General features: G+C 36.9%; 1 protein-coding gene across 1 annotated transcript in view; it reads left to right on the plus strand.

The window, feature by feature from the left end:
- The window catches only part of RIT2 (Ras-like without CAAX 2), a 254,256-nt gene extending 231,191 nt beyond the window's left edge, over positions 1–23,065 (plus strand). Inside the window, exon 5 of the mRNA XM_006766108.2 lies at positions 22,557–23,065. Coding sequence (XP_006766171.1) covers positions 22,557–22,787 — 231 coding nt within the window. The 3' untranslated portion in view covers positions 22,788–23,065. The remainder of the gene's footprint in view (positions 1–22,556) is intronic.
- The last annotated feature ends 1,352 nt before the right edge of the window (positions 23,066–24,417 follow it).

A 24,417-nucleotide genomic window follows, 5' to 3' on the forward strand; every position in this document is an offset into this window, starting at 1 on the left:
ATTTTTAAAATATATTTTATTGATTTCAGAGAGGGAGGGAGAGAAAGAGAGAGAGAGAGAGAGAGAGAGAGAGAGAGAGAGAGAGATTCATTGATCGGGCTGCCTACCTACATGCTCTGCACTGAGGATCAAGCCTGCAGCCCTGGTATGTGCCCCGACCAGGAATCAAACCATGACCTCCTGGTTCACAGGTCTATGCTCAACTACTGAGCCATGCCAGCCAGGCTTAACCATTTTTAAGTGTAGAGCTCAGTAGTGTTAAATACATTCTCATTGTTGTTCAATTTCCAAGTTTGTGTTTTTTTTATCTTGCAAACCTAAAACTCTGTACCCATTAAACAACAACTTCCCAATTCTCCCTTTACACAACCTCACCTATCATTCTACTTTCTGCCTCTATAAATTTGAATCATATAAGTTGAATCATAAAATATATGTCATTTTGTGACTGGTTCATTTCACTTACCACAGTAAGCATCCGTGTTGTTGCATGTTGGAATTTCCTTCATTTTTAAGGGTGGATAATATCACATTGTAATTATATACTACATTTTGCTTTCCAGACATCTATCAATGAACACATGGATTGCTACCAACTTTATATTATTGTGAATAATACTTCTACGAACATTTATATCCAAATATATCTTCAAGACCCTGCTTTAATTTTTAATATATATACACAAAATGATTGTTGCATCATTTGGTAATTTTATTTATTTATTTTTTTTGAGGAACTGCTGAACTGTTTTCTATAATGGCTATACCACTGTACATTCCTACCAACAGTGAACAAGGCTTCTAAATTTCCCCAAATTTTGCCAATACCTCTTTTCTTTTCTTTTTTTTTTGATAGCAGACATCGCGATGGGTGTGCGCTGGCATTTCATTGTGGTTTCAATTTACACTTCTCTAATGATTAATAGGTTGAGCATCTTCTCATGTGCTTATTGGGCATGCTTATTCAAGTTCTTTGCCATTTTTATCAGGCTGTTTTTTGTTACTGAATTATAGGATATCTCTATGTATTCTGGATGTTAACCCCTTATTGGCAAGTATCAACATCTTAATATAATAACTCTAATCCATGTACATGAGGTGCCTTTCTATTTGTGAGTAATTGGTTACTTCTGTCAGAGCAGTTTTAGTAGAGAGGTGAGTTGACTAATTTTACTAGTAGTAACTTGAATTGCAGATGGTAAGTAACTGTGGAGTATTCCTTGAACAAATAAAATTGGAAAAAGGAGAGAAACTATATGATGACAGGGAATAAAAGATCGTTGAGAAAAATAAAAATCAAATATAGAAGATAAAATGACACACTTATTTGGTGAAGAAAAGATGCCAGTAAATAAGTGTGAAGAGGGAATGAAAGAAGAAAAAGAATATATCCATAAATGAAGTGGTTTTAAAAGAAGGGGCATGTTTCTTCCTTGTGAAAAGGAAATGATGGAGTCCAAACTCAGAGAAGTTTGATGCTAGATAACAGAGAGAGCTTCTGCCCGATAGCCTATCCTTTCTTTGTGAAGTAGAGGGGCAGGTCATCTGCTGTGTCCGATGGTGGAAGGAGCTGGCTATGAGACAGAAAGAATGTGTAAAGATGCAAAGCAATTATAGGGAATGTGAGAGGTGATTGCCACATAGAAAGAAAGTAGAGTGGTTGGAAAGGATTGAGGATCCAGCTGAGATGGATCAAAGAGTCACCCAGAATGTCTGAACAATTTTATCTGGCATGACTCAAATACTTAAAGAAGGCCTAGATATTTGTAGGATTTTTTGTATTAAAGAATAAAAGGTTGGAGAGTTGAAGGGGCTACTGAGTGAGTTCTTCATATGGTTAGGCAAGAAGCTTGTGGGTGGAAAGGAAGGGAATATTACAGAGGAAGAGGCTTGTTTGGGGGGTAAAGGTAGTAGTAAGTCAAAAGACTGCCAACTGAGGACAGCGAAGAAATTTATGACAGTGCCAAATATTCTCTTCATCCAAAGAAACTGACTTACAGGCAGCAATTCTGAAGCAAGAAGAAACACTCTGTCATGCTAGTGTCCTTAAGCATTGAACTTGATCATCAGAAACTTGGGGGCTCTGTTTGGCTCTATCCTTAATTTACTGTGTGACCTAGAGTGAGTCACTTAATTTCTGGAAATCCTAAGTCTTGCAATTAAGCAATTTCCAAGTTCCATCCAGTCTCTAATTATTTGACTAACCCCCATGGAGTTACTTCTGCCATCACCATCCAGTGACCCTGCTTCAGCTGTTTTATATTTCTTTGGCCCTAGGATAAATTGCCGTGCCAACAAGTCACACATGGACTGACAATCATAAAAAAGGTTACAAAGGGAAAATTGTCAATATTTCTAATTCCAGCCTCACTTGAAAGGTCAATGCAATTCATTCCACTATAGCACAGCTCAAATTTGAGGGAGGGAATATACCTGGAATTGCATTGCTACCAGTCAATAAACAGCAAAATTCATTAATTAAGCTATATTCCAACAGATATACCGTAATTCTACTTGGAAAAGAAACAAGAACATTTTGCAAATTGTTTAGTGACTTATCCCTCTTATTCAAGGTAAAGGTAGTCTTACTATCTGTTTCTGTTTAAATTAATTCTTTATAATTTTCATAATCAACCATTATAAACATACATACATACATACATACATACATACACACATACTATATGGTAGACACTATACTGAGTCCTGGGTAAAATAATGAATTATAAATAAACTGAGGCACAGAGAGTTTAAATATTTTGTCTAGTGCCACATAATTATTAAGCAAGTGAATGAGCTAGGATTTGAAAAAGAATTTGAATTCATGTATGTAAGATTTCATTTGAACTCTTAAGTATAAGAATTCATGTTTATGACCACTACAATAAATTTCTTCCATTTCTTCAATGAGCTTAATTTCAAGTTAAATTGATCAACATGAAGACAAATATAGAAAGAAATATAATAAAAACCCTCATAGAAGAATACACAAAGTACATAAGAGAAAGCTTTTTAACTCATCTCACCTTGGCGGGGTAAAGAATGGCATTGAAATAAAACTGACATTTCATCTCTTTCCTCATATATGATTACTGGTTGTTCACACTGACAAAAAAAGAAAAGATAATTCCAGCTAAATGAAGAGAGGTACAGAAATAATGCAAGGAAGACGAGCAAAGCTAGACATTTAAAAAAATCATTGTTATTTAAACTCTAAAAATATTTGTATAACTTTAGCCAAGAGACCAGGGACATTGTAGGATATTGTTTTCAAAAGGTAAATATAGGGTGTTCCCCAAAAAATGTATACAAACTTTAACATCTGATAGCTGTTAAATGAAAATGAAATTCATCTTAATAAACACTGCCTTTATAATTATATTCAAAGTGTATATACGTTTTTGGGACACCTTATATTTACCTTTACAAAAGGATGGATGCCATGCAAACCTGTATTCTGTGTCCAAATGCCAGTCCATGACAAAATTTGTACCATTGTGCCAGGAGATAGAAAAAAAAAATGACCATGTAGGTGGCTTTCCACATTTACCCTATATAAAATGCCATCTTTTGTTTTGATATTACTATATGAGTTCTTTTTCCTCATTTTATGTTTTGCTTTGAAAATGAACTTGTAAAAATGAATTGAAGGTAATGATAGGTTGAGAGTTTTCTATCCACCCCCCTTCCTTCCTTTCTTCTTTTAGGGTCTGTACTTGGATGGGATACTGTATTGAGGCAGTCCCAATTGATAGACAACTAAAATCTATTTTGCTCTTCTAAATCTCCATCCATTGTGAACAGGTATGGACAGGAAGAAATTTAATATTGCCAATTAACAATACATATCTTAGTTCCTTCCAAAAATATTAATCTAGCTCTTGACCTTTAAATTAATTCCTGCTTAAGGCTATCTAATTTTGAGTAAATATTTAACCAAATCTGGGTGTTGTCTTTCAGTGTCAGATTCAGAATCTCATTGTCAAGAGCTGGCGCTAAGGTTTCACAGATCTAGAATGAGATTCATGCCAAAGGAAGGAATGCTATCTTCTTTCTCCCCCAATCCCTCCCTGTTCCACTAATCTTCTCTCACTACAGAAGTTGAGGCATATGTGTGTGTAGTAAGGGAGGGAGAGTAGAGAAAGAGTTTGTATCTGCTGCTTATATCTGGATAGAAAGATCTGCTCTAGGTCACTGTGACTTCTCTACTGGCTGTGGATACAGCCCTACTGGCTGGTCTTTGCATTGACAATGGCCTACACTAGTTGTGCTGTATAAGCTTGTTTTCCAAGGCCCACATGGTCTAAAAGAATTCTACCACTGGCGTTACCAGTTACCCTTCTTTCCTTTTCTCATCCAGAGATCTCTGCATATCTCTCAAACACCAGTCCCTGGCTCTCTGGGTCTCTTCGTGGCCAACCAGCAATGGCAATTTCTTTCCAAACCTGGTGTAGGCCACAAGAAAACCTAAGAATTTTGGCCATGACTGCATTGGATCTGTATCAGATCTCAACTGCCTTGGAGTTCTCCCAATGCTCTATGTCACCCTGCTCTTTCCAATTCCCTAAATATAGGGATCTGAGCACAGCTACATATCCTATAGCTCAGAAAACATCCAATCTCCAGCTAGGAAATGGGATGCCATTCTTATAGATGAAATCAGAGTGACCCGCTAAGTCACATGAGATGGGAAAGAGAAAAAACAGGGTACTGCTCACTAATTTCTGTTGTGCCAAGAATTCTTAAGCCTATGTTTAAGTATTTATGGAGGCAAACATTACCTAGCTAGTTCATGAAATTTGATGCAAAATTTGAATATCTAATACCAGAAATCAGGCTCCCACTGAACCCGGCCATTTGAAATTTATCTTCTTTGCCTCCAACTGTGGGTCCTTTAACAGTAATTCCTATAGTCATTGGTAACCCCAGGAGACCAGAAAGGAGTCTCTGTAATGCTTTATATCACTATATAATGTTTGCTGAAATAAAAGCTTGACAACCATATTTGTCAGAACCCATTCAGTTTTTACAGAACCCTATATATATAGTAGTTTAAACAACAACAATAAACAGAAAAATATAATTTATTAGCTCATATAACTGGAAAACCTAATTCATTTGGCTTCAGGCATAACTAGATTCAGAACCACTAACTACATCATCATAATCTTCCTGTTTCTTCGTTTGTCTTATCTTTCTATTGATTTTTACTTTGATAGGCCCTTGTTACTTCACAGACTTATTTATCAAGAAACATGCCTACTTCCAAATAGCGCTAGCAAAATTCCTAGGAAGGGGTCTCATTAGCTTTGTCTAGGTCATATCTACTTTCTGTTTTAGGCAACAGGGAATCAGTCAATAGTATTAGAGGAGCAATAAAATCAAACTCGAGTTAAACTTTTATACTACTGCCTTCCACAATTTCACTTACTCTTCCCTTTTTGTTCTTTAATTAAAGCAGGCTTTGGAAGCTGTTCATAGAAACCTGCTTCTCTCTGGTAACTAATTAGGCTAACCTCCACTGAACTCCAAGCCATCATGTTTGTGCAAAGAGTTTCTGAAGAGTTATCATTGTACCTGTACCCAGGATGAGGTATCCATGGAAACCTTGAACCTCTAATGACTGGTGGTTGGCAGGCTCAGGCACCCAGAGGGCAATTTATTGCTAGGCTGCATTCAGACCAGCACTTGGGCCTGCCATTCTGATTTAGATGATGTTGTTAATGGTAGCTCCCCACCAAAATTGATCTTGGGCTGATCCCAGTATCATTCTGACAAATTCATTCAGGAAGATAATTGTACAAAACTCAACTAGAGCAGCAAGGATGAGGAGCAGAAATCTCCTGTGAGGATAAGTCAAGGACATGGAATAACCACTGAATTATTTTACCCGCATATGGATATATGTATACATGCACACAATATACTATATCATATATATATATATAGATACACACACACACATATATATATATATATATATGCTATATATAAAACATATGTGCCTAAACATTTAAGTGTATATATGCAGATACATAAAAATTTTAGTCTTTCTCCTTAGGCCAGGATGGGAGATCACTGATGTGGACACACTTTGTTCTTTCAGCCTCCCTGCTCTTCCTAGACCCCGTGTTTCGTTTTAGTCTTCTCAGTGTGTGAGAGCTGACCTTAACAGTGAGCCGACTGTCTTATATGGCAGGTTATCTATCAATTACTCCCCAGCCTGCGGGGAGTTCCTTTTAATCTCACTTGTAATTTCCAGGGGAGGTTTACAAAAGCCCAAACCAGAATTTTAATGTTGTAAAATACCTATGGAGACAGTAAATATTTCCTATTTCATGAGGACAGGCTGTATGTCAACTGGCTCAGAAAAGGTAAAGACATTTTTCAAGTTACCCTTTATGTATTGAAAATGTGCATGAATTAGATTATTTGCCTTACTCTTCTGAAGTGATTCCTTCTACACATAATTATAGCTTAGGCACAGGTATACATTTCTTGCTATGGAATGCCTGATTGTTGAAAGAATGCTGTCTTCTGACACATGCAAAATATTCACTTTACTATTTGCAAATGCAGTCATCATGCATTCCAAACAATAGATCCAGAAACTAAGGGTAAAATCAGTGGAAATCCCAGGCCCCCAGTGAGAGGAAAATATAGACTAGGGAAGCTTGCTCATGAAGGTTAGACTGAGTGCCCCTAAATGTTAGGGCAATAATGACTTTTCGAGATAGGCAGAAAAATGGAATCTCAAATTTCAAGTAAACACTATAAACTAAATAAGATTGTATCACATATTAATATGGTAAGTGAGCTTCGGTTTTATTTATGCTAATACTTCATAGCTTTCTAAAAGATGGCACAACTTAGGGAAATAGGAAAGGTTAGTAGAAAATGTTTCCATAGCAATCTCTTGTTCAAGTCTGCAGCTGAGAGGGCACCATAAATGATGCTGTGACTTTATTTGTGAATATAATTCATTCAACAAATATTTATCAAATCATTGCTATGGATAAATTTGGAGAATACAAAATGATTATAGTAGTCTCTACCCTAAATATAATAAAGGTCATATATGACAAACCCACAGATAATAGCATAATCAATCATAAAAAGCTAAAAGCTTTTTAAGATCAGGAAAAGAACAAGGATGTACATTTTTCACCACTTGTGTTTAACATAATATTGGAAGTCCTAGCCACAACAATCACACAAAGAAAAGAAATTTAAAAATCCCAACTGGAAAGAAAAGAGTAAAACTGTCATGAATTAATACAGAACACAAAATTAATATTCAGAAATTGTAATTTTATATAGAAACAACCTAAGTGTCCATAGATAGAAGAATTGATAAAGATATGGCATACTTATATTTAATAAAATATTACGTAGCCATAAGAAGAATAAAATCTTGCCACTTGTAATGGCATGAATGGACTTAGAGGGTATAATGTTAAGTGAAGTAAGTCAGTCAGAGAAAGACAAACACCACATGATTTCCCTGACATGTAGACTCTAAAACGAAAAGTAAACAAATAAACAAAACAGAAACATACTCATAGATATGGAGAATAAATTGATAGTTACCAGATAGGAATGGGGTTGGACATACAGAGGAAAAAGTGAAGGTATTAAGATATAAAAATGGTGAGTTATGCCCAGTCAGTGTAGCTAAGCGGCTGAGCAATGAACCAGGAACCAAGAGGACACTGGTTCAATTCCCAGTCAGGGAACATGCTCAGGTTGTGGACTCGATCCCTTGTGGTGGGGTTGTAGGAGGCAGCCAATTGATGACGTTTATTTTTCATCAATGTTTCCATCTCTCTATACCTTTCTCTCTAAAAATATCAATACAAATGTATTTTAAAAATTATTTTTAAATGGCCAGTTATAAAACAGTCACAGGATATACAGTTCAGAATAGGGAATATAGTCAATAATATTGTAATAACTATGTTTGGTGACAGATGAGTACTAGATTTACCTGGGGGATCATGGATCACTTTGTAAGTTATATAAGTGTCTAAGCACTTTGTTGTTAATCTGAAACATATAATTACATTATATTTTAATGTAATTACATTATATTTAATGTAATTTTTAAAAATTTTGTAATTAAGAAACAAAATCATAGTAGTTTTAAACCTGCCACTAGATCTTAATATTAAATGTATTAATAAAGTATTATATATATTATTTTTAAAATTTAAAATATAGAAATAAAATAGGATAATGGAAAAAAAACACGAAAGGTAAGGGAAAACAACAACAGGGGAACTAAAGCAGTACCCAGGGCTTTCAACAGACAATAGAAAAAGGCAACTCCACCCTGTATTCCTGTATTGATTAAAAATAACTGTGGTTGCTTTGAGGGGGCGGGGGGTGGTTTTAGCAAAATGCTTTTATGATACTTTCAATAAAATATGCCCAAAGGAGGTTTCGACTGTTTTGAGGATAGAAATGGTAATGGAGTCAACATTATCAGAATATTTTCAACAATAGAAAGTCTCCACTCCTAGTGACGTTTATAAAGACAAGAAACAAACTGATCATTCATCAGTACTGCACATCATTCATATATATTAAAAGAATAAACAAATCCAGAGTTCAAATTATAGTGCCTTGACTATGTAATAAGCACAGGGCTCTCTATTATCTAATTAAATCTCTTAATAACCTCATTTTAGATGTGGACATTGAGTATTAGAAAGGCCAAGTATTGTAGTTAAGGTCACTCAACTAGTAGACAGTGCAAATGCGATTAGAACTCAGACCATTTGATTTCAGAAACCATCCTCTTAAATAGGACACTTTTCTCCCTTGTACCTTAGTGAGACCTGCTGTTTTGACTAAGGAGACTGTTCTTAGCTGCTTCTGGGGAGGATGGAGCAGATAAAGTCAGTGAGCTGACAAGTCACTGCCGAGATAGTGCTGTTTGCTATGTGCTCTGACATGACCAGCGTCTCCAAGAGAAAACAGGTGTCACCCACTCGGAGAGTCAGTCGCAGGCTGCTGCTCCTTAACAGACTTGTCAAGATTACCTTCCTAGCTGGCAGGCTATGTGCCCAGCCACAGAGGCAGGCAGGTCATACTGTCCACCTGAGGAGGGATCGGGCAACAGGCATAGGAAACAAATGGAAGGAGTTTCTAAGGCCACAGAGGGGGTTTTCTGTAACTGTTAACAGCTGTCATCTGTGCAGCCACTTGAATCTACACATTATATGTTTCAAATCCAAAGGGCTGAGGACTTTCAAATATACATTCCATGATACAAGAAATGTGAAGAATTTAAATGAAAAAATATCAATTTGAATTTAATAAAGTGAAAGCCCCAGATCCAGGTGTCCACAGTCTGTAGCTGCTCTAACTAGGGGACAAGGCAGCAGGCCCTAGTCCCTGTCATCCCACATCCATGCCAGCCTGAAAGTCTGAGGAGGTTACTTCTCTAAACCTTTCCTCCAGTGCACTCTCTTCCAAAACTCACGTGTCTCATGCCTCATCAGCCCCAGAGGCTGTGTGACAGACAAAGAGGCATAGAAGGTGGTGAAGAGAGTCCTGGGTTTAAGTGCTATTAAAACACTGAAGAAATCTTCTCTCTTGGGAATCTGGGCATTCCCAAATTGCTTTAGTGTATTTCATTTACATAAAGAGGAACTTGGCGTGTAGGCTACCTAGGGACAATTTCAGTTCTAAAATTTCAATTCCCTTCTGTGCAAATATAAGAACCTTTGACAGAGGGGTCACTTTACAGAGGGATGTGCAGTAAGTGTGTGTCTGTAAAAACTAATCATTGGCAGATGTTGCGGAGGAGACATACATAATGATTTGGTGGCTTGAAGATGACCCTAAAGTCCATAGCGATCCTGAATTCTTTTGCTTTAAAGATCTCCCGTACACTTTAATTCTGGTAGCCCATCTGATGCCCTTTATTCTTTTACAGGTCCAGAGTGCTTCATTAGTAATTTTTACTAAGTGCATTTTTATTAAGTATGCCCTGTGAGCTAGAAGTTTACTGACTGTATTACTATATAATCAACAGTAATCAGCATAACAACCTTCTGAAGGAGGTATGATCATTCTTTTATCATAAAAAAAGGAAATTGAGAGTTTCTCATCTACAGTAAGAGAAGAACCTGACTTCTTCTAGTACTAATAGCTGTTAGAATAATAACACTAGTTTTTGAGTATGCATTATGTGTTACCCACTATGTTACTGGTGATGAAGAATCACAGAAATAACCTAAACGGAGATCTACATATTTGCCTTTATGCCATGGAAATGTCCCTCTGGTTATACAGTGCTAAGGGATAGATTTGAGGCTGTCAAATCTGAAGGGGTGAAAATTATATAGGGAATAAGTAAACAAGACCCGGGATTAAGGCACTAGCCATACAAATGGAGATGTCAGCGTATACTAATATTAAAGGAATAGAAAAAATGACTTGATTTAGTGACATAGGACCTAGAAGGATACAGGGGTGGGCAAACTTTTTGACTCGAGGGCCACAATGGGTTCTTAAACTGGACCGGAGGGCCGGAAAAAAAGCATGGATGGAGTGTTTGTGTGAACTAATATAAATTCAAAGTAAACATCATTACATAAAAGGGTACGGTCTTTTTTCTTTTTTCTTTTTATTCATTTCAAACGGGCCAAATCCGGCCCGCAGGCCATAGTTTGCCCATGGCTGGTCTAGAAGGACTTCAAAGATTTGCACCTGGATTACTGGGAGTATTGGTGCCATTAGCCAAGATAGAACATTTGGGGAGGAAAAGGTCTAGAAGGACTTCAAAGATTCTCACCTGGATTACTGGGAGTATTGGTACCATTAGCCAAGATAGAACATTTGGGGAGGAAAAATGATTAATTTGATCACATTAATTTTGAAGTGCTTATGGGACATTCCAGAGGAACTCCCCAGCAGAGAGTTGTATGTGTCATTCTGGACTTAAACTGAGAGCTGAGATGTAAAGACATCAATATGTGACTCATGAGCACAATAATGGTGACGAAAGCTATGGATCTGATTAAGAATACATAACAAGGAAATGTCAAATGAGAATAAAAACAATGTCAGGGCAGAGTCCATGGACATGCATAAGATTATGAGAAAAGTCAGTGAATAGTAGGATTTTCTAGACATTCAGACAGGATATTCTGAAAGAGTAATCAGAGAATAGAAAAATCAAGAAAGACGATGGTCACCAAGTCAAAGGAGAGGAGTTTAAAGAAGGGAGCAGCCAACTTATCAAATGCTACAAATAGTGAAAGATTATTGGAAGCATCTATTGGGTTTGGCAGCAAGTGTGATATTCATACCTTTGGAAACCATTTTAGGAGAGTGGATGGGAAGGAGGCAGAATCCAGATTGTAAATGTGGATTTGCAAATCAGAAGTGATTAAGAGAAATCGGCATATAAATCTGGGATGTATTATTTTTGAGACTGTGCATCCTTTTCCTATTCACTTTCCTGCCTCAGCCCCATTATTCTTCTTTTTAATCCGTACAAATACTTTCTTGAATAATCCACATTTGATGGTAAATGAAAGAACAGATGTAAGAAGGTAACTAGAATTGGAGTCCTAAAATAGGTGATTTGCATATTTTTGTGGAGAAGAGGGTGACTGTTGGAGAAGAAGGCTGACAATATGAGACATAAGGTATAGAACAAATGTTGCAAGATTGAAATGGATATTAAGGACTCAGAAGCCAGATAGAGGATTAGACTTGACATATTCAGTAATGTCTCTTCATCAGAGACTGGAGAGAGTATATAAGCCAGTGGTTCTCAACTTGTGTGTCGCGACCCCTTTGGGGGTCAAACGACCCTTTCACAGGGGTCGCTTAAGACCATCAGAAAACACATATATAATTACATATTGTTTTTGTGATTAATCACTATGGTTTAATTATGATCCATTTGTAACAATGAAATTGGGGGTCACCACCACATGAGGAACTGTATTAAAAGGTTGCGGCATTAGGAAGTTTGAGAACCACTGAATAAGCTAACAACACTGGTGAACTAGGTGCTAGTCCCAGATGTTAAAGTCATTCTGTTGGGATGATTTTATTTCCTCATTGAGGTGAAGGAAGAGGAAAAGAGCATCTGCTGGAAATGAGGGTAAGATCAAAGACCTGAGAAAAGAAGTGAAGATTTTGAAGAACTAAATGAGGAATAAAAAAGAGTACTGGCAAATAATAAGTTAAAGGATCATTGAGGGCATTGATGGTTCTGTTAGGTGTGAAAACTAAATTTACAGCAGTGCAAACAAGCACAGGCTTATGCATTTTTCATAAAATACCCAGCTCCCTGTGTGTGGGGCCAGAACCACAGGAGCACTGGTTCATTTTTGCCTTCTGTAGATCTCGGCTTTAGAACTTATATCAAACTTATTTTGTTCAGGTGCATCCTTCTTTTCATGGCCTCCTATCATCAAATATCATCCAAAAGGATACACAGGTTGACCATGAGCTTGAGGAACCCGCATACCTCTGGCTTTCCTTTGGACCTTGTCAGAGTCATCTGCCCCTGTGATGCCTAGACTCCATTCAAGAAAGCATCATGACCCCGGCTTCTTTCCTGCTTAGAGTTTCTGCAGCACACATGTTTTATTTAGAGTATATGTAATAGGGTATTTTTGACACCAGAAAAATATTAGAATGTAAAGGACTTAAAACCTTTGACAATTACAGTGAGATTCTAGTTTCTGAGCTCTCTAGTTCATTCACGGAGAATTTTTGCTGTAGTAATTGGTTGATTCTTCCTTAGTCACCTTTTTATATTTAATTCACCCATGCATTCAAAGAAAGGAAGGGAAAGATGTTTACTGAGCATGGCTCACATGCAAACACTCAGGTTGTATTGGGGATGCAACATTCCTTGCCCTCATGGTCTTATACCCCACAGGGATCCAGACATTATACAGTTATATAATTTATTACTTAATTATAATTGTTATTTGTGTTAAAATTATGATACATAAGTTCCTTCTTTCTATTTTTACCCAATATACATTTATTAATGTAATAAATTAACCACTGAGATATTTTTTCATGCTTAAAACATAAAATTTTGGGCCACTCCAAAACTTAATTATTCATAATAACTAATCCCCTGAAGGTTCAGGAGAATCCTACATTTAATATACATCAAATACACACATTAATTTTTAGTATAAATATGTGAGGAAAATATCCTTAGGCATGCACATACATATATGTATACTTTTGCATACCTATTCCTGCGTATACATATTTCATATCCTGCCTACGTTTATTTATTTATAATTTTAACAAGATATTTTAAAAGTAAAGCCCATAGGAGAAAAATTCAAAGGAGAAGGTAGATATTGCTGTTAGCAAAATATTGAGCATTAACCTTGTCTTTTTTCCCTTCATAGCAACTACTGGCTGCCATGGCAACCTTTCCCCCCAGCATACCAGAGCTTCTTGGATGAAAAGCACAAGGCCTTGGAGATTTCAAATGTCTCTTGTACAAAGCAGTCTAAACCCTTTACTCTAGAGCCATTACCATCCTGTGCCTCCAAAGGACTGGCCATGCCATTTAATTTATTGTGTCTTGCTTTTTCTCTCCATCCAATCAATATCTCTTCAGAACAGCAGGAGAGATTTTTTTTTTACTTTGTTTTGCACAGAGTAGGCACTCAAGATATAGGCTCTTGTTTTTAATTACTCAATTGATGGATACCAAAGAAATTTCATGTGAATCTAAGTAAATTAGGCATTTAAGCTCACTAATTTCTTTTGATTGTATTCTTTGTTCACTCCTTCTTCTCTCATGCTCTGTTCTAAATCTGTTAAATACTGATGATCTCACAAAAGCGCCATTATCCCTCTGCCTCAGGCCTAAGACCTTCTATCTGAGACTCTGTTCTGCCCTGAACACCATTCACCTCCCACCAACCTAGGTAATTCTCACTTGTCATTGAGGTCTCATAGAAAGGCTCCCTCCCTCAAAAAGCCAAGAACCACTCATAAGGGCCTGGACACTACTTATAAATGCTGCCTCAGTTCCCCACACAGGACACCATCATGGTAGTGATCACAGGGATCTGAAATTTCTTTAATATCTTTCTATTGCCCTAACCAACAACTAATTCCTCTATCGACTGTAACCCCAGCTATATTCCCACGGCCAGCATTCCAGTAGTGTCAATCTACAAATATCGAGTTCCTACCTAGTGCCATCCACTATGCTGGGGATGAGGTACAGTGACAAATAAGACAAAATTCCTGCTCTAACAAACGTTATACTGTCCTGGAGGAAGACAGAAAATAAGCACATAAACAAAATACGTAGTAAGATGATTTCAGAGAGTAATTAAATGCCAAAAAGGAAATGAGGTAGAGAAATGGGATGGAATTACAGGCTATGTAGAGAATATTTTTTAGAGAAAATCTAGGCAAGGTATCTCAGTGGAGGTATACCTGAGCTGGAAAATGAATGATAACAAGAATACAACTGATAAAAAAGTACTGAGGGGAGCACCATCCTTGGCAGAGAAAATAACATGTGCCAATACTTGAAGTCAAGAAGATTGCACTGGGCATGTGTGGAAGTACTAGTATATGGCTGGATATAATGCATGAGGGGAGAGTGGTGTCAATTGAGCATAGGGAAATGGACAAAAGTCACATCAGGTGAGGTTTACAGGTTATGGTGGGAAATAGAAAAAAATTTAAGCAGGGCCAACATTTGATCTAAAGGAATTGGAAATTTCCTCTGATCTTCTCTTCAGACATAAAAAAGGTAACATTTATTGGGTGTGCACAGTATGCCAGGAACTACACTAAGTGCTTTTCATATAATAGCTCATTGAATCCCATTAACAATTCCAAGAGAGAGGATTTTAACGATGAGGAAATTGAAGTACAGAAGAAAGACTAAGCAACTCTCCAAGAGCCCTTGGCTAAGAAGTGATATAACAAGAATTTGGATCTTAGTAATCTGATTCTAGAATCTATACTCATATTCACTGTGGCAAGATTTTGTCAAGTATCTTGATGGAAGCCACACTATGACACAAATAAATTTGGAATTAATGCCATGGCTGTTGGGATTGCAGTTTGATGAATTCATTATAGTGGACTCTTTTGGTCACCAGCGACTGTTGATGGGATTTCATTAGCACCATCATTAAGATTAAATATCTGTCACTAGCAAAGTTTGTGGCTAGTCATGATGAGAATACAAATGGACAGAATGTAGCTACCTTGCAGATGGATTATGAGATTCAGAGCAAAGCATGGGCCAAGGAGATCACCAAGACTGGAATGACCTGTGAAGACTTGAGTAGCTCTGGAAGAAGTGTGGAAGAAGGAAAATGGAAAACTTACTAGACAGGGAAAACAGCAAAATGAAAAGATTTGTGTAGAGGAGATATAGGCCATAAGGTATAAAAGGTACTCCATGTTACAAACGGAGCCCCAAATGGGCAACCACGTGGCTTAGTTGACTCCTATTCTACCTTTTCCTGATCTCCACGCCTTCCCAGGCTATAAAGGAAAAATTCAGGGGCTGGGAAGTTGAAGTAAGAGGGGGTGGGAATCTGCACTCTCAAAGCCAAGATGTGGAGTATTTCCCCTTCTCCCTCCCTGGAGAAGGGTAGAGAGATGCTAGCCCTCCTCCTTGACAATTTCTCCTAAAGTTAGAGAAATTTGCTAAGAAGAGATGGACATCTCTTCTCCAGTTGAACCTCTGCTTACTATAGGTCACACTGTTTTTCACCTACCTAGAAAAGAGAATTGGAGAAAATAGCAGGACAAAGGGAACACACTTGGATGAAACACCCTGTAAGCCCAGTCTTTGGTCTGTCAACAATGAATTTCCCATGGGTCAGTGTCTGCAGTTGAGGGCAGGTCTTTCTTTTCAGTGCTTTGCTTGTTTTGATTTTCCCTGCAAGGAGTTTGATATGACATCTATGCACGTACCTTTAAATTATAAAAGAAAATAATAAATAATTCACAGACTAAATAAGCAAATAAATAAATTAGGTTAAGTAAATCAAATGCATTTCCATTGGAACTGGTCAAGGAAATTGGCTAAGCTACTCATATTGCTAAAACTGATCAAAACTGATTATACAACTATGCAGAAGGAAAACAGAACAATCTGAGTTTGGGCAGCTTTTCCTTTAAATTAACAAATAAAATGCTTGGTCCCATATTTGCCAGGAAACTATGGTTCCTGCTACCTTGAAGATGTAGGCTCTATAATGAAAATTAATAACTCCAGGGGTAGGAATCAAGTGGAATATAGACAGGGACACATCAAAAAATATATAAAACAAATAGTGAAGTCTTTGTTCTGTACACTAAATGTTTTAACAGTGCCCAGCAGGCTTAACCGTGGAGATATTTTGCTTATGAAGCTTCTCCTGGGAGAGCCAGACCCATCTTTCTGCCAATCTCTCCTCATTCAAGGTTAGCAATTACAGCTGAGCAGTCTCCTTTTGTGCTCTTAAGAATTATATCACCTACTTAGACAACTGCCATTATCCTGAATACCGTTAAAATAACTTAATCTAAATTTACTTTTACCAGAGTTCAGGTAAAAGATTAAAAGATGCAAAGAGCAATGAAGCTCCTGAATTCAGCAAATTATTGGGAACAAAGCTCTAACTGACCAACATAATTGTATTGCCCACTAGTAACTGAGCAGGGAGTAGGACAGGCTCTGCTTGCTCAGTAGTCTCATTAGCACCCCGTGCAGCTGTGGCTGCATTCTAATACCTCCTCTGGCATATTCCACAGTGATCTTCCTCGGTGAAGAAGGTCATATATATTAAAAAAGATGGCTCCCCTGGGTCATTGAAATGTGCTGTTACTTGTATGAAACATTTTTTTTTATTCCTCTTTTTTCTGCCAGTGCTTCCTAGGGCCTCCAGGTGGCACCTTTAATCACAGATGCCCCTTTTTTTCAGTTGAGGGTCATGGTGGTATAATGGTATCTGCAATGATTGCTCCTCCCCCACCCTAAATAATCTTTTTAAAATGTTTATTTTCCCTATGTTTCTGTATTTATTTAAATTGTTATTTTTATGTAAATGCAATGTAAACTATTTTATGCCATTTGTTTACCATTTAAGAATCATCTTATGTTGAAACACCTCACATCAGAATAATCAATTGCATATATAGAAGACTAGAAAAGGGAACTGGACAGATCCTGTGAAAAATAGCAAACAGTCCTGGAAACAATACTTGATGGAAGAGACTAGAACTTGACGGTTGTTTTACTTAAATATGTGTGTGATCTTGACCCATTTGCTTAAGGATTCTGGGCTTGAAATTACTCATTTGAGAAAAAAAAAGTAATTCTTTTATAACATTGTGCTTCTATCTTAGCAGTTACTTTATAATGTGGATAAATATTTATAATTGAAAAATATTTAGTTTTACTTAAATTTTGGATAAATAAAATATAATATATTAATTATAGTATATTATGTTAATTACTCTTGTTTTAAACCCTAATATAAAAGCTGTTACTTCTTCTTATGTTATTCTTGTTCTGAACCAATCAGAATACCATTGGTGGATTAAAATTATTCCTAATGATACTTTTGAAATATTTACGAACTTCAAACTGATCATAATTACTAAGCATAAAGCTCGGGATCATAAAAATTATCTTTTCTTACATGTTTGGACTCAAGTTCTTCTATTCAGTTTATAGCATAGTATATCAATTGTAACATCAAAGGTACGGATGGAAAACTTATGGTTTGTCAATATTGGTGTGAGATGGAATTTATTGAATTTTGGAAATTTACTTTTAAAGTATAAGTATGTTTTCACTTTTATTCTTAAAAAATAAAAACGTTAGGCCACTAATCTAATACAATTTTTGAAAGAAATGTAGAAGATTAAATATTTTATTGTAAGTTTACTTTCCATTTAAATTTCTCTATAATGAACATGAAAATTACCTAGTTATTAATTAAATAGTATAAAATTAATATTCTGATAATGAATCTAAGAATACATTTCATGCTTTGAAATAGAGGGTTTGTAACTCCTACTTCACTTACTCATTAGCAGCTACAAAGTTAAATATACTTCAACTTGCTGCAATTAATAAAATAGACAGTTAAGTCATCTGTTAAAGATTTTCACTGTGCATGATTTCAATAAGAATCTTTGCATTAAATTTATCTTCCAATTTTATTTCAGATTTTATATTGACTGTTAAACTGGACTTTTAACTGAATTTTGATGTTTCCAATGATTTATTTGTAATGTTTGCATATTTATAATTAGGAAACATTTCGTAAATATACTAGAGGCCTGGTGCACAAAGTTCGTGCACTTGGGTGGGGGTCCCTCAGCCCATCCTGTGCCCTCTTGCAGTCCAGGACCCCGCTGGGGATAGCTGGCAGTCAGACATGCCTCTCACAGTCCAGGACCCCTCGCTTCTTACCGCCCACCTGCTTGCTCTCACCACTGCTGCTGCACTTGCCAACTGTGAGCCCAGCTTCTGGCTAAGCGGCTCTCCCCTTGTGGGAGCACACTAACCATGAGCATCTGCTCCCCGTGGTCAGTGCGCATCATAGTGACCAGTCATTCCAGCTGTTCTGCTATAATGGTTGCTTAGGCTTTTATTATATAGATGAAACTACCTGACAGTCAATGTGAACCCTGAGGGGTCCCAGATTGTGAGAGGGTGCAGGCCAGGCCAAGGGACCCCACTGGTGCACAATCGGGGTCGGGGAGGGACGCGGGAGGTTGGCCAGCTGGGGAAGGATCACGGGAGGGCTCCAGGGCATGTCTGGCTCATCTCACTCAGTCCTGATCAGCCAGACCCCAGCAGCAAGCTAACCTACTGGTTGGAGCATCTGCCCCCTAGTGGTCAGTGCACGTCATAGTGAGTGGTTGAGCAGCCTTAGCAAATCATTAGCATATTGTGTTTTGATTGGTTGAACGGACGACTGGACGACCGGACACTTAGCATATTAGGCTTTTATTATATAGGATGTGATTGTATAGATTTGTCAAATGTGTAAAAAATATTGTAGATTTAGTTAAAGGATTCATTCAAATTCCTTTTTACTTCTATTCTCCACAAAGAAAAATTACCTTCCTGTTCTGGTGGAAATAATTTCCATAGGTCAAAAATAATCCAAAATGATTAGTCAATGTCAGGGTGCCATTGGATGCACCTTCATTTCCCTCAGTGATTTACAAATGCCAGCCCAATAATATATTAAGCTCCCATATATATTTGGTCTTGTTTCTGGGTTCTCTATTTCATTATATTGGTCTCTCTGTCTAGCCCTTATCTAATACTCATTCCTCATTTGGGAAATATGGCTGAACTGTTATAGTTTTAGATAAAGCCTTAATAGGGTGCATCTAATTTAACAACTTTACAAAAAAACTCAGATTATATTTTGTTTTCTCTGCTGCATGATTGTTTTCTATTTATTTTTGTGTTTATTTAAAAAATTTCCTTATTTTTGTTTTCTTTGTGTTAAATTTGCTGGGCATTTTTATCTGTAACTTTTTAACATTGCTACTTAGATTATTAAATTTAAGTGTTTCTATTTTCCTAAAACATGCATATATTGCTATAAAGATCATTCTAAAGAAAGCATTAGCTACCTCACAGGTTATAATATGTTGTACTTTCATTATCATTCAGTTTCAAATATTTTATAATTTTTGTGTAATATCTTCTTTACTTATTGACTATTTAGAAGTATATTTTTCCAAAATATGTGGGAATTTCCTAGTCATCTTCCTATTAAAACTATAAAACTAATTTATAGCTTAATTCCACATTTTTGGGGAATATGCTGTGACTTTGATTCTTTCAAATGTTTAAGACTTTCTCTATAGCTTAGCATGAAGTCAATTTCTATGCATGCTCCTGGATCACTTGAAAAGAATATAAAGTTTTCAGTATAGCATCGTATATGTGTAAATTAGATTGATGTTTTGTTCAAACTTTCTGTATCCTTACTGACATTTTGTCTACTTACTCTTTCAACTGCTGATGGAGATCTGTTAAAATCTTTCATGAAAATTTTTGATTTTAGTTCTATCAACTTTTTTTCCTATAAACTAAGGCTATAATTTTTAGTGCATAGAAATTTGTAAGTATAACATCTTCATGATGGATTTATCTTTCTATAATTTTAAAATATTGTTCCTTAGTAATTTTTAAATTGTCTGCTTTGTTTAATATTATGCCAATATACTAGCTTAACTTTGTATTCATTTCCATTCAAATTTTAGTCTTTTGTGTCCTTATATGTATGGTGTTTGAACTACAAGTGATGTTTTAAAAAATCTGGTCTGACAATCTTTGGATAATGTATTGCATTTACATGTAACTGATTTTGCTACATTCTATTATTTCTTTAGACTTGTTCCCCACCCCCCCATCATACCATCCTTCAGTATTGGGTACACATACTGCTTTATTGACGTTAGGTCTCTCCATTTGTCTTTGACCATTGGGATGTACGTAAAATGATATCTCCCTTCTGCCCACCTGCTTTCTGTCATGGGAACATCACATCCCAGGTAATATTGCTCTTTCAGTCTGAGTCCCAGAGTAAGGAGACAGGAGAGGCAAACCAGAGCCCAACCCACAAGCAGCCTGAGCTCAGCTGTCACAGTCTCTGCTCCAGTGGCTAATGGGCTGCAGGAGCAAGACATAAATATTTTTGCAAGCCATCGAGATTTTTAGGTTGTTTTTGTCTTTATATAGTCTAATGAAAGTTAATTAATTTTAAAAATGGCACCATAAATGTGGTGTTGCTATAGAAAAATGTAAGACATGTGTCATTGGCTCTTGGGTGGAGAAAACTGTTACAGGAGACTGAAAAATAAAGGACAACCCATGTTATGCGGTGTGAAAGCATTTGGTAAGATTATCACCTATGATTACTTGGGAATAAGACCAGTTACTTAATAAACCTATGACTTGGTTAAGTTGTTAGTAAGAGAGAATGTTAATCACTTTCATTGGATACTTTTAGCTGTATTTATTAAGTTACTATAAGTCAGAAATATGCTCAAAAAAAGAATTGGTGTATTTGCTAGCAAGCATGAAAGAGAAAGAAGAAAATTCAGACATTCTTTGTACTCATCTGTTTACCTGCCCTTGGTGAGGTTAACCTATCACAGGCTAGAAAAGACCTGGCTTTGGAATCACATAGACCTATTTTCACCTCCCTATTCAGACACTGTTGGAAATACAATGTGCTCTTATCAGTTAAGAAAGGGTGATTTAACTCAGGTTATAAGCAACTCCAAAATATCAGTAGCTTAAAAGACCAAAGTTTATTTCTGATTTATGCTGCATATCCAACATGGGTGAACTGAAACTCTACTGTCATGGTCCCATCACATTCTTTCAGACTGATGGAGTTTCCAGTTCACCATATGCTTCCATTCGGTAGAAAAAAAGGGAACATACAAATATATAAACATCAGGTTAACTCCAAGAAAACAAACAGACCAGTATGAGCTGAAGGCTCTGAGACATAGTGAAGAAAGGCAGCCTGGTCCTGCTATTTTAGAGTCCATGTGAATATTCTAATAGAACTTAACAGGAGTGCTAAATTTTGAACAAGATTATTAGTACCCAGCTACAGTGACATATAATCCGTTTAAATATTTGTGCATCATTTGTTTTCATCTTAATACTTATTAAATCCATGTATGTTTACTAATCATCTTTTTCACTCATCTAATGGTGATTTAGGCACTAGGCACTGCAGTAGACATTAAAGGGATGATAAATGAAGCACAATAAGAAACTTCAGTCAGTTTATCATCTATAGAGGACCTATTGCAATAGCATGAGCCACAACACACTAAGTCACACACACACACACACACACACACACACACACACACACACACACTCACACACATGCGCGTTCTAAGCAGCTCTGAAAGAGCTCGGCTAGAGGCGGGTTTATTTATCCTAATGGCGGTGTTTTGCTTTTTGTTTTGTTTTGTTTTGACCTGAAGATTGTATTTTGAATTTTATGACAACTTCATCCTGATTTATTCTTAACTGAAAGCTCTAAACTATAATTAATAACTAATAGTTACAAAGCACTTTGTATGGATGGCCTTATTTAACTGTAACAAAGAGCCTTTCAGGTATTATTATCTTGTGTTATCTATGAGAAAACTGAGGCCAAAAAGTTAAGATTTTCCCTAAGTTTCAAAGCTAAACAGAAGGAGATCTGGGATTGGAAACCAAACAGATTTAATCTAAAGCCATGTGTTGTTGTTTTTTACCGTTATGCTCTGTAACTTTTTGTTTTGTGTGTTTTTTTTAAGTCTGAAGGGTTAATTTCCACTTCCACTTTTAAGTTCTAACCTGTTGCCTTTTCTGATTTTCATTTGTCCTTCAGGTTCAGAAATTCTAGAAAACTCCCCTTAAAACATAGTCAAATTTTACCTTTTTAAAAATGTAACTGGCTCTCAGCCGTGGTAGAGAACATGCTTTTTGATCTAAGTATCTCTCTTTTCCTCTCTTTCTAATATCATTTATTTTCCCCTAGGTCTCTACAGAAGAAGGCTTGGGTCTGGCCCGAGAATATAACTGTGCTTTTTTTGAGACCTCTGCAGCCCTCCGATTCTGCATTGATGATGCCTTTCATGGTTTAGTGAGAGAGATTCGCAAGAAGGAGTCAGTGCCTTCACTGACGGGAAAGAAACTGAAGAGGAAAGACAGCCTGTGGAAGAAGTTAAAGGGCTCATTGAAGAAGAAGAGAGAAAACCTGGCATGTTAGCCTCACTTTTAACTCCCTCTCTTTCTGAATTTTATCAGTTGGACAATTCCAGATGTTTCATTCTGCTTTAATTCTCTCTCTTTCTCTCTCTCTCTCTCTCTCTCTCTCTCTCTCTCTCTCTCTCTCTCCTTCTCTCACTCTGACTCATATCTGCCTGTAGGTAAAAGCAAGATCTGCATAACTGTACCTCTTGAGATAGTTTTGTTTTGCCCTTAACAGTTGGATGAGTTTTGTCAATCAGTTGGATATGCTGTTTAGTTTTTATAATATATGACTAAATAAAATTGACATTCCAATTGACTCATTTCCCTTCAAAGAGTCGAGCTTCATTTGGTATGCTGTCTGGTTATAGAAGGAATATTCAAAACTGCAGACAGAATGATAAAAGGCTCAGGGGACCTGCCTCTGCCTGATAAGCCTCTGGTTGTTTGCATTCCAGGAATGTCAGAAAATAATGAGGCAGCTCAGGAAAGGATTCAGAGCAGGCATCTGTAGCCTGGCGCTTCCTAAATGCGGAAGTTGTGGTGCTTTCTCTGGAAGGCTCCATAGATGACCCTCAGAGGAATAATTAATAACAGAAACTGGTTGAGGATCACTGGAAGACTGAAGTGAAATATCCCATTTACAATGCTCTGCCCTGGAAGGTTTTGGGAAAATTATCAGTGAAGTCACTGGGCTGAGGCAAAGGGGTATCCTCTTTGTATTAAGGAGAGAGGGTGCTATGAATCGGGTGGTTCATGTACTCATAAAAGGACACCCTGCTTGTGTCCCTCTTAGGGTTGCCTCACCTGTGGTGGGGACATCTGCAGGGCAAGAGGCTTGTTAGCTCCAGAGACCCTAAATTCTCTTTATTTTGCCCAAATTTCTGATCTTGTCCTACTCAAACCATGCACCACCACCAATCAGAGGGCCTTTTTTCTTGTTTGTTTTACAAAGGATCATCAAGTAAAATGAAATTGCCCATTAACTCTTTTACCCCATTGTGTGAATTGGCTTATTCAAATTTAGCACAGAAAGCACCCTATCAGAAAAAACTACATTTTTGAAAACCGGATGACTGCCCTATCTATGAATAATAATAGTGGCTGGTATGTTTCCTAACACAACTAAGTCTTTGTAAATTTTAATGTCAGCTTCCCTGCCTTTAGCTCTAGAGATCTGAATCTCATTTCTATCTTTCCCCTTCCTTCTCTTTATTCTTCTCAACTTTAATGAATAATGTATGTAGTTTAGAAATTCTTAGTGAGATTTAGATTGGGGAACAGTTACCAAGTGCCACCATTTCATTCTATAGAAGGAAGGAGGTCTGTAAATTATCACTCAAGGGACAGCATGAATTTGAGAAAGTTGTCAGTAGCAGAGATAGAAGCAGACTTCAAGCATTGTTTTAAATCAGTCTTCTTTCTAGAAGTCTGGGCCAGAGAAAATGTGCCAGAAAAATAGAACCTAGTATTTCTGCCCAAGAACTATTGATTCATTCTCTTTGGCATCAGACCAAAATGCCAGAATCTCATTTCTGATCACTCTTCCTGAAGAATTCTGACCAGACCTAGGATATCTATGCCAATCTCAAATTTTCAGAGAAGAGAACCACAGTGTGCATTGCCAAGGGATTGTCAAGAAACTGTTG

Source organism: Myotis davidii, unplaced genomic scaffold, assembly GCF_000327345.1.
Source record: "Myotis davidii unplaced genomic scaffold, ASM32734v1 scaffold259, whole genome shotgun sequence".
NCBI classification, from domain to species: Eukaryota; Metazoa; Chordata; class Mammalia; order Chiroptera; family Vespertilionidae; genus Myotis; species Myotis davidii.